Source organism: Diuraphis noxia, unplaced genomic scaffold (genome assembly GCF_037042655.1).
Source record: "Diuraphis noxia isolate RWA-SAM2 unplaced genomic scaffold, SU_Dnox_SAM2 contig0002, whole genome shotgun sequence".
In the NCBI taxonomy this organism is placed as follows: domain Eukaryota; kingdom Metazoa; phylum Arthropoda; class Insecta; order Hemiptera; family Aphididae; genus Diuraphis; species Diuraphis noxia.
In genome coordinates, this window is record NW_028301712.1 from 3,813,400 (window position 1) to 3,825,783 (window position 12,384).

At 27.1% G+C, this 12,384-nt stretch overlaps 1 protein-coding gene across 1 annotated transcript in view; it reads left to right on the top strand.

Annotated features, from left to right (window-relative positions):
* Positions 1-12,260, top strand: part of LOC107171152 (dynein axonemal heavy chain 7-like) — a 31,520-nt gene extending 19,260 nt beyond the window's left edge. Inside the window, exons 43-51 of the mRNA XM_015521387.2 lie at positions 594-734; positions 813-964; positions 1,055-1,428; positions 1,501-1,680; positions 6,288-6,566; positions 6,628-6,864; positions 6,939-7,436; positions 8,060-8,289; positions 9,820-12,260. Coding sequence (XP_015376873.2) covers positions 594-734; positions 813-964; positions 1,055-1,428; positions 1,501-1,680; positions 6,288-6,566; positions 6,628-6,864; positions 6,939-7,436; positions 8,060-8,289; positions 9,820-10,078 — 2,350 coding nt within the window. The 3' untranslated portion in view covers positions 10,079-12,260. The remainder of the gene's footprint in view (positions 1-593; positions 735-812; positions 965-1,054; positions 1,429-1,500; positions 1,681-6,287; positions 6,567-6,627; positions 6,865-6,938; positions 7,437-8,059; positions 8,290-9,819) is intronic.
* The last annotated feature ends 124 nt before the right edge of the window (positions 12,261-12,384 follow it).

A 12,384-nucleotide genomic window follows, 5' to 3' on the forward strand; every position in this document is an offset into this window, starting at 1 on the left:
TTTATAAATAAATATATATATTTTTACTATGTTATATTAATTCATACTATCGTTGAAAAACTAAAAATACTATACTATAGGCATAAAATATTATAACTACAATAGTTTAGTTCTAAAAGATTAAACATTTTTTTATTTGTATAATTGTAACAATGTCCTTACTCTTATTTTAATTTTTATATATTAGAAGTTAAAGTACTTCTCTAAGCTTATTTTAAAATATATAAATATGAAAATACAAACATAATACTATACAAACAAGATATAAAATTGAATTATTATTTGCAATTTGTTATGGTCTTAACATATTCTATATATTTTTATTAAATATAAATGCATTTTTTATTCCTACAATTATTTAATTCAACTTAATGAATTGTTTATTATAAAATATTTGCTTACATCAAATACGATGTTTAAACAATTTTTCTAACATATTAAATAGTGTTAATATAAATATATATGCATATACATATTATATTATATGTATGATAAAATATAGTTGTAAAGTAAATATATTTACCTTATTACTATGCAAATAAAATATGTGCAGTAATATAACTTAACTTAATGGAAATCATAATTCTTTGTAGAAACAAATCTAGAATAATAGAAATACGGTTGGAAGCTCTGAAACAAACGTTTACATATAATTTGTACGCCAACGTATGTCGGTCATTATTTGAAAAGGATAAGACATTATTTTCACTCATTATGTGTACCACAATAATGATGTGAGTACTGATTTTGTAGTATGTTTTATAATATAAAATATTATGGTCATCCGCTAACGTTCGATATTCATATTTTAGAGCTGAAAATAAAATTGATAAGCAAGAATTAATGTTTCTCATGACTGGTGGTGTAAGTCTAAAAAATGATGTTCCTAATCCTGGGCCTGATTGGTTATCAGGTAAAAGTTGGGATGAGATTTGTCGTCTAGACGATATTAACACATTCAAAGGTATATTATATACAATTTTTTATTTACATTCATAAGTTTGTGATCATGTTTATAATTCAATGTACAAACAAACTCTTTTACTTAATTCAGGGATAAAAAATGATTTTATTAGAAAATTGGAGGAATGGAAAAATTACTATGATTTAACTCATCATGAAAATGCGAAATTTCCTAATCCCTGGTATGATAAATTAAGTGATTTCCAACGTATAATTATCGTGCGCATAATTAGACCAGACAAAGTTATTCCAGTCATTACCAAACTCATCGAAATAGAACTCGGAGACAAGTTTACCCATCCACCACCATTTGACATAGACAAATCTTACAGTGACTCAAATTGTCTGAGTCCTCTAGTATTTATTCTATCACCTGGAATAGATCCTATGTCAAGTTTGTTGCAGTTTGCTGAAAAAATGGGTCAGGCGGAAACTTTACAAAGTGTTTCATTAGGTCAAGGACAAGTAAAAAATCAATACATTTATTTAAATAATACATTTTATAAATATAATAATACATGCATTACATAATGAAAGGGTCCAATAGCTGAATCATTTATTAATTCTGCACGAAGTGAAGGAGGCTGGGTTTGCTTGCAGAATTGCCATTTAGCTACTTCATGGATGGAACAGTTAGAATTAATCTGTGATTCATTTGATGTATCTAACGTGCATACTGAATTTAGATTATGGCTAACCAGTTATCCATCGGAGAAGGTATTGTAATTATAACATTTTTAATTTCCACAAACTCGTATTTACAGTGTCTCCTAAAACTGGATTCATTCATATTGTCTTAGCATAATAGAATTATTTGATTTTAACCGTAATTCTTTATATGTCTTCTTCAAGATAAAGAACTAATATTTATACTAAGTTCTGTTTAAAGTCACTTATGTGTCACTATCACGCATTATAGGTAATTCCTATATTTTAAATAGCAATAATAGTTTTCGACAAAAACTATTTTGATTTTGTTGTAAGTCTAAATTTTCACTAAAATTCGTAGTTTCTTTACACCATAAAATTTTAAACATATTTCCACTCGTGTTGATCTATTTATACTTATACAATTTTTGATAGTTATAAATTTCAATAAAAAAATTTTTGCTAGGTCAAAAAACTTGGAAATGTTATACAAAGTTCTTCGTAGGTTGGTCTTAGTGGAAATTAAAAAAAAAATGTTGACCGTAAATTCACAAATTTTTTTAATGAGCATTTTAAAATTAGAGTTTTGATAAAATTAGTAAGATTTATGAAATTTCACGAATTATTTTGTGTTAGAAATTCATAAAAAATTTGTTCTTTAAATCTAAAACTTGAGCATTTTATACAAGATTAATTTAATAAACTGAACAAGAAAAAAGTAAAAAAGTTTAACGTAGGTAGTCAAAATAATTTTTTATGAGTGGTTGAATTCATTCAATGAATATTAACATGTACCTAAGTCAACTTTCATCATTTTCATTACATAGTAAATTTAAAAATATTATGACTTATTTTAAGTTATTTATATACGTTTTAAATTTAAATTTTTTAGATTTTATTCTATAAATATCAATAAAATTGTATTCGTTAAATCAAATAGCTTGAAACTTTAATACAATATTGTAGTTAGCAGTTGAGACATTTTAAATATCCGTAGACACGATTTTTATAAATATTTCAAGTTCAAATCTTGAAACATTAATCAGTATCTCAACAATTTTCAAATTAAATTGTATTGATGTTAATTTATCACAAATATTTCATAATGTAACATATGAACCTAAAATATACACTATCACAATTATTTTTTACAGAAATTTTAAATTCAAATTAATTAATTCATATTAAAACTAAGAATAATGGTTTCAGTTATGTGTTTTGTTATAATTTAATAATACTATTCGTTGGTACTTTAATTTTAAGAATACGTTTTTATATCATAATTTACTAAGTAAAAATGGTTAAATTAATTTTTACCTAGTAGCACCAATGCCTAATAGTTAATATAAATAACTTAAATTTTTTTAATATTATAAAATTGATTTAGTGGAATTATAAGGGGGCATACCGTCTTTGCTCTGAATGGCTTTTTGTATGCAAAGATTATTGAATTCAAATTTAGTACGAATACAACCGTTATAATGACTCCAGAGTCTAGACATCTTATATAGTAATGCACAGCGTTGCGTTACTCGCACACTTCTTCTTTTGTAATTTTTTTGAACCAACTATCCATCTTCAAAAATTGCTGATTAATAGCAATTTTAATGTTAGCATTTTTGCATACCCATGGATACATTCGATCTAAATAGAAAAGGTCTCCTATAAATAATATACTGTGTGTTTCTGAAATGAATGAGGTCACTAGTGTAATATGACTACTCACTATAATGTACCAAAGAAAATTTTGTTGAAAATTTTTTCTATATACAAAATATGGGTTTAATAATTTATTAAAGTATTGAAGAAATTCATAGGCACAATTTTTTTTATCAGCATTCAAAGTTTGAATTTTGACAAAATACGTAAAAATCACGAAAATTATTTTAAGCTAAAAATTCATAAACATTTTGTTTTCAAATCTAAGATTTGAAAATTTAATATAATATTTCTTTCAAGTTTGACAACCTTTATCATAAAATAAATATCTACCAGAAAGTCAAACTAAGTTTTTATGAGCGTTTGAAACTAAAATTTTCACTAGATTTCTTATTTAGTGATTTTATTATTTTGATGACGTAACTCTAAAACAAATGACTGCAGATACTTTAAATTTTCACTGAATGTGTATATAGACATTTTCTATATTTTATAAGATTTTCAAAATATTTTGATTAGTTTTAAGTTATTTACTGACATTTTAATTTTCAACTTAATAACAACTTTTTTCTATTAATGTCAATAACATTTTAGTGGTTAGGTTAAAAAGCTTGAAAAATGTATATAAGGCATCAAACATATTGTTTCAATAGCATTTAAAAAATATAAAAAATACATGGGCACTATTATTTTTTTTATAAGCATTTAAAGTTAAATTTTTACTAAATATGTGAAAATTACGATAATGTTTAAATTATCTTAGATAGAATTTGAATAAATTGTCGACTAAAAAAATAATCGTGTGACAGCATCAATTTTTACTAGAACACTAAGATTTAAATAATGGAGATATTTATTTGAGGTCTTTTAAAATACATTACTGACAGTGTTTTAAATTGTCAACTAATAAAAATTAAGAAATAATAAAACAAAATAGTGTTGTGAACAGAGTTTTAAATAATCTAATTCACCGTATGTCTGAATACATTAAATGTTATGTGTTTTAGGCATTATAAGGTTAGATAGTTTCAAATAAGTATAATTATATAATAGTATGTACCTACTAGCTGAACCCGTGCACTTTGTAGCCTGTTAAAAATCCTACCTCTTATGTATCTCAAACTGTCGAATTTGTTACCTGTGGTTATGTTAGCAGTATATATAGATAGATAGATAAATAACGGTTAAAATATACCTACTAAGTAATGATCTTACAACGATATTCAATTTAGTTTATCAGTATGTAAATTTATTCGTTTTATCGAGAAAAGTCTAACAATTCAAATATTAATATGTATATATATATATATATATATTTATACATAAATCATTGCTTAGAGTTTTTTGCATCATCTGACCAAATTTCATATTTATAACTTCAGAGGTTTCAACTAATTGATTTTTTTCATTTTAACCCCTTTCAACCCTATTATAACCACTGTAACACTCACAAATAATGTGACTTTCTATTGATAAAAAAATTTTTGAAATCGGTTTAGTAGATCCAGAGATTACCCCCAACAAATTAACATACTTTACCTCTTTATAATAATATAGTATAGGTTTAGTATATTTTTTGATGGAAAGATGGCGCTACTAATACAAATTTTATCCCCCTGTTCTTCACCTCGGACAAAAAATTAAAAATCGGGCAACGTGGTGATGCTCAGTAACGTATTTGAAACTACTCTGTGAAAAAAAAAATTTGAAAAAAGTTAAATAGCGTCGTCAATAAATGGGAACATACAAAATGTCTGTTTTGTTATATATTTACGAATATTTTACTTACAAATTTAAAAAGTTGTCATATTCAGGTGCGTAAGACCAGTAACGCCTAAAACCAATATCTTTGATGTATGCAGTAAATTCAATTATTTTAAGCTCTGTTTACAACCCTATTCTGTTATTATTTCATAATTTTTGTTAATTGACACTTTAAAACCCTGTGTTAATTATTTAATTAGTATTGTATTTTAAATTACTTCAAATAATTTTCACCATTATTTATGGTTTATTTTTTAGTGTTCATAAACAAAATTATGTTTCACATCACTTTTTTTTTAGTCAGTTAGGATTCGAGCGTGAAAAACACATGACCAATGCCAAAATTACGTGACCCCTAAATTCGTATTGGTACTAATTTTTCTAACAATACGACTAGAGTGTATATTTTTACATCTAAGATTATATTCTAAATATAACTTAAATAAACTCAAATTTTGGAGGTACAAAAACATTTCGAAAATATCTTTATTGGGACATCACATTGAGCACATTTCAGAAACATCTTGTATATTCTTAAGAATCACTTAAAATAATATAAGAATTATACAGTAGGTAAAGTAACCTAACAATTTTACTAAATATAAACGTTTATAATCATTTCAGTATATTAGTTAAAATGATCTATAGTAGTACCACCTATTTATGATATACATTTCAACGGGTTATCATACTTTCTTATGTTTTTGACTGATTTAATAACTATTTAGATACTTTTTAATTTTAACTTATTTTTAAATTATTATATTTGATCACCAACCACATAGTCAACACAAAAACTACTGTATACACATTTGTTTATTAACAGGATGCCCATTTCACTAAAAATTAACAAATAATAACAGATATTTAAATATTTTTAACCTCTGCGAATTTCTATCTCATTTGAGCTTAAAAGTAAGTTTCTTCACTAAAATTGATGAAAAAATAAAGACAAAATTTTTTTAGTTAAATGTATGTTGGCCGTTGAAAATTAAAAAGCCTTAGAAATATTTTTAAAATGCGTGTATGAACACGTGCTTAATTTAATAAATTTAAAATCAATGATAAGTTTAAATAGAATTCATTATTACTTTTATGAAAGTAAATTATATGTAATTAACAATTTTTTGCTGATATTAGTATCTTGAGTTATAATAGACACATGTTATACACAATATACTTTAAAAGTTCAAAATATACATATATACAGTATACATATAGTATGTTTATAATTAAGTTAAAAATTGACGAAGTTCCCAGTTTCCGTGCTCCAGAACGGCGTTAAAATGACCAATGAGCCTCCAACAGGCTTACAAGCGAATATGCTTAGAAGTTATCAATCATATCCCGTAAAAGATCAAAACTTCTTTGAAGGATGTCCAGGCAAAAGTAAAATATTCACAAAACTTTTGTATGGAATTACATTTTTCCATGCAGTTATACAAGAAAGAAAAAAATTTGGGCCCATTGGATGGAATATACCTTACGGGTTTAATGAATCCGATTTTCATATTTCCATTCAACAACTTCAAGTACATATGCATGCATATTTATTTAGATTTAAGCGCAATGAATGAATTAATTTAATTTTAGATGTACATTAACGAGTATAATGAGATACCGTTTGAGGCCGTCAAATACCTGACAGGAGAGTGTAATTATGGTGGTAGAGTGACTGACGATTGGGATAGGCGTACGTTGAATACGATTTTGGACTTATTTTGCTGTCCTCAAGTAGTTGAAAATCCTTATTATTTGTTTTGTGATATTAGTACAAAGTACGGTTTACCCTTTCGAATCGATTACCACGGATTTATAGAACAGATTGAAGTATTAAAATATTTCAGTAAACATCAATATACCTACACAATATTACCACTAGGTATCGATCTTCTTTTTTTTAGGGTATTCCTGTTGTCACAAGTCCAGAAGTATTTGGATTGCATATGAATGCAGGAATTACACGTGATTTACAGAGCACATCGCTACTTTTCAACTCTATGTTAATGGTAGTGGAATCCAGTTGTGATACCGATAATTCAGATACGATTGAGAATCTGTTAATAGGAGTTGCGTCCGATATCCTCTCGAAGTTGCCAAATAATTTTGATCTGGAAATAGCATCGACAAAATATCCTGTTATGTACAACGAATCCATGAACACTGTTCTTGTCCAAGAAATGGAACGTTTCAATATACTGTTATCCGTGATACGAAATAGCTTACAAGACCTGATAAAAGCCATCAGAGGTGCCATTGTTATGACACCTGAATTGGAAACAGTGGCGTTATCGTTATCCGTGGCTAAATACCCAGTATTCTGGTCAAAGTTTTCCTATCCAAGCCTTAAATCTCTAGGTGGATATATAACAAATTTTATAGAGCGTCTCAATTTCTTACAAGTAAAATTTAGGTATTATAATTATTATGTGTAGGTATACAGCAGTATACTCGCTATACTCTATTCAAGATAATAAGAACTGTACTCAGTGGGTGGTGGCCGACATGTGTATGGTGATCCGTTAGTACGCGACAGACTTATAGATGATTGACTTGGTGTGGGTGACAAACTGAAGTTATATCCATGGGCCATGACTGAAGTCCAATTAAAACTGGTCGCCCCACGAGTACGGTTCTTAACTTAAACAGAGTATAGTTTCGTTGATTTCGACATCAGCTTGGTTGGGTCTCTAAAATAAATTATTACTAACAGTGGGTACTTAATTATAAAACTTAATTTTTTATTTAATCCTAAATATCAAACTGGATATAGAAACAGAATTTTGAGGGCTAGCCCCGCTTCAATTATATTTTTTGAATATTTTAGCCAGTATAATATAATATAACAATTCATACGGTTTTATTTTTTATTATACAATAAGCAATATTAAATAGGTATTATAATTGTTTGATAATTGAGTCGGTGCATAAGTGCTTATATCTACGATATTTATATCCCGTTCGCAATTACGTGGTTACTAACCTCTGTTAACAGAATACCTAATAACATTTTTTTTTTTGTTAGATTTGGTATGTAAACGGTAAGCCCAATAATTTTTGGCTTAGTGGATTTTTTTTTACTCAAGCATTTCTTACCGGAGCTATGCAAAATTTTGCTCGTCGTTACACAGTACCTATAGATCAACTGTGTTTCGATTTTGAAGTACAACATTCTGACCGAATTAATGCGGCTCCTGAGGATGGAGTCTATTGTTATGGTTTATTTGTTGAGGGTGCCCGTTGGGATAGATCTAAGTATGTTTTTATTATATCCTAATTCTTAATATAATATATACGTAATAATACTATTTTAATATTACAACTGAGATACTATAGATACTAAGTCATCAATATTTACAATATCCAATTAATAATCTAACTACTTTGTTGGCCTATAATGACAGATACGTCATTAATAATAATTGGTCGAACTATTCAAAACTCGGGCCGAATTGAACATTAATGGTTTCGAAATTCGAACTTAGTAGGTACCAACAAATTACAAATCGAACTATCAAGCACCCTTTTTCTTCTTCTACCATGCCAATCCATGTTTTCCTCAGGAAAAATCATAAGCAAACACCCTTTACTGTTCGAAAAGTGAACAAAAAAATATTCTTTATCAAACAATAAATAAAAATTAATTTTCTCTACTTTATATTAATTAAAATTAAGTATTATAATATTACCTACTAGCTATTATTTTTATATTATTACAATTAGGTGTGATAAAATAAAATAATTCCATGTTATGCTGAGCATGTGATTAATAAATTAATAATTATCAATATTATTAATAAAAATATTATTAATACCATTAATAATAATAATAATTAATATTATTAATATTATTATTTTATTATTATTACAATTTATAATTATTGATAACTTAACTTAACCTAACCTACCTATAGATAATATTCTCAGTTATCATAGTTTATTTTCCATATATATCTGTCGATAATATGAAATATTAAAACAATATTTTGTTTTTAATTATTAATAATCATTATTATAACTTCTTGGGTATATTAAACTTTACACAATGTAAGTACAATTTTCATAATTTTAATTTTTTTCGCAAAAGAAAAAAAATGCGGAGTTTGCCTCTTAGTTCGATAACAATTTTAATAGATCGGTTAAGTTTGGGTTCGTTTAAATAATTATAAATTTGATTCAATTCAGGTTCGCAAAACTTTGACAATATTCAGCTCAACACCAAAAAATTAGGTTCGTCCCATCACTAGTCATTAGTTACATCATAATATTCTAGATTGACGAGTTTCATTGACTTGATACATTTAGTAATCTTTTAAATTATGACTATCTTGATTATTATCATTCATATGTGAATACATTATTTTATAAAGTTTAGATATTAATAATATATTTATATATTCAATTTTTGAGTGATTAGTAATAATTAATAAATCTACCTAGATATTATGTGTAATTAGCAATTAATTACTGATATACTGTAAAAAGCTCATATAGTTTTTGAACTACCTATTATTGTTTAAGACGAATAACATGATTACGAGTATTTAAATTTAATATTGCAATATTTTTATGGATCCAAATTAGATACTTTAAGTTTATAAAAATGGAAAAAGTTTTTTTATGAAACAAATGTGGTATAAAGTGTTTGTTAAAATTATTTAATAACTAATATTTAAGAATCTATATTTTAATATTGACATATGTTTTACTATGTGGTGACCAATATAACTAACTTATTTATAGTAAGTATATTGCATTTTACTATAAAAGGTTTTCACATTATAGCATGGTACTGGAAGAATCATTCTCAAAAGTGTTAACAGATGTGTTACCATTAGTATGGTTCATTCCTGTAAGAAAAAATGAATTAAAGCACAGAAATAGATATGTATGTCCCGTGTATAAGACATCAGAGAGAAAAGGTATATTGTCTACAACTGGTCATTCCACAAATTACGTTCTTCCAATGTTTCTGGACACTAACAAAAAGGCCTCTCATTGGACATACCGTGGAGTAGCTTTACTTTGTCAATTAAACGATTAAAATAGTTTTGTAACATTTTATTATTCCGTTTCTTCATATCATATTAAATTAATAATAAATAAATGTAATAAATAAACTATCTAATAGTTTATTTATCTTCGTTTCCACTGTATAGAAAATAATAAAAATAAAAACAAGCTGATATCGCTGATATTAATAAATTAATATAACAATAATAATAATTTAATAGAGTCACTTTCTACAGGGAATTTAAGAATATAGCGAATGATAGAAAAAAGTGGAGAAGTAATTTATTGTAAGACATTTTGTTAAAAACCAATCTCCGAATTGAAAAACTAAAATACTAAATAATATAATAAAATGCAACATTTTATTAAAATAGCTTTACTTTTGAATTTTATAAAAATTAAGTCAAGTTAATTTATGTAATTTTTATGACTAATTAAAATATTTATGAAATATATATATAACAATTTTATATACATATAATATATGATTATAAATATTATATTTTTATTATATATATTTTTGTATACATTTATAAAGGTTTTTTCTATTATTTTTTTTTTTACTTATTAATGCCATATGACTTTTAACAATTTATTGCATATTACCAAATATATACTGTAGTGAGTACTATATCTTCTATATATATACATATAAAAATGGAGACAAAAATGTATAACAATTTATCAATTGAGAACGGCTGAACCGATTTCGCTTGTGCTTGTGATTTGAGTGGCGCTGTTACGAAGCCTGACCTAAATTCGAACTCGACCGCGGGGGTCGGAATTTTGTCGGAGCATGTCCGTGTAGCGTTGTTCGACGTCGGTTGTATGCTGCAGCGGGATAACCGGTTTCTTAACCGCGAAGTCGGTGTCCTTGGTGCTGGTTTGCACCGCCATTACCAGGGCGTCCGTTTCGGTTACCTCTATGCTACGTGTACAATCCGAGGGTGCACGTGTGAATTTCATAGTAGTGGTCGTTGTGTGTGGTGATGGTGACCTACTACCTAATGAAATAGTGTGTGTGTGGGCGGGTAATATATCTGATGACGCCGAGCTTGTCGATGCGCGTTTGACAGTTATATCCCCGTCCGTAATGCCGAACGTTGTTGGTGGTAGCGTGGTTGTGTGTGTGTGTGTGTGTGTGTATGAGGTGGCGGGGCGGACAAATGTCCGCCAACTCAATTTACGTTTACCAAAATCGGTGTGTGCCCGGGGCGGGATGGGTGCAGTTAGACCCCTGTGATAAGAGTTGTACCCCTTGATAAGAAATTATAGCTGATAATCTTAATCAAGAGTTCGAACTCTAACCTCAAATAAAAAAATACAAATTAATACCAACCATCAGGCCTTGTAAATATTTCAGTACGATTTTTGAGTATATGAATTTCTCACCCTGGTTCAAGTCGTTCAAGACCAGATACATTATTTATCCGTAATTCATCCGTCGGCCGAAATTATTGAATGACCGTTAATTATTAATTAACGGTAAATGGTTACTCATTTTACGTTTGCCGCTACTGGTCGATGGCTGGCCGTTGGCTTGGCTGTTTGGTTCAGCATGTTAATTTGTTAACGTAAGTAAAACTTGTATTTTTTTAGTTTTTACTTTAATGTTTAATTATAGGTTCGTAGAAGAATTGTTTTTAATGTACCTATCTGAGTGTTCATATTAATTATCCATAGATGTTTCACTACATTTGAGTTTTTACCCATTGGCGCAACTATTGACCTAAATAACACGTTTTTGTAACACGAGTTTAACATTATAGCTCATATGTTATTACACTGACAAAGTTAATAATCTAATTATTATTATAATAATATAATACTTTAAAAGCTACAAATAACATACCTACATTTTATATTGTGTACTATTTTCCTTTTTTTATTGTGCTGTACATAGGTATCTAACACTGATTCTGTTTTTATGTTATTTGTAATATCCTTCTAAATAACTAAAATTAATAATTAATTTAACCGTTGCTGTAACATACATTCAACCAATTTTGAATGTGATGCATTCTTAAAAAACTGCCTTCGTGTGTTACAGGACTTATTTGAATTGTACCTTACTATTTTTAACAATTTTGAAATAACTTGTTTAAGTTAGAAAAATCTTCTTTCAATAATAATGTTTTGTAAAAAACAATATGATTCATAACAATAAAATTTTTTAATAGCTATTTGACAGACAGAAAAATTGTTATTTAAAATAAATTTAAAGAATAAATGTGTCAGTCAGCATTCACAAATTTAGATGTATACAATTATTGATTTCAAAACTACACTGTATGAATAAAATTGTTAACTCTTTTTTTAATTATTGTTTAGTGATTT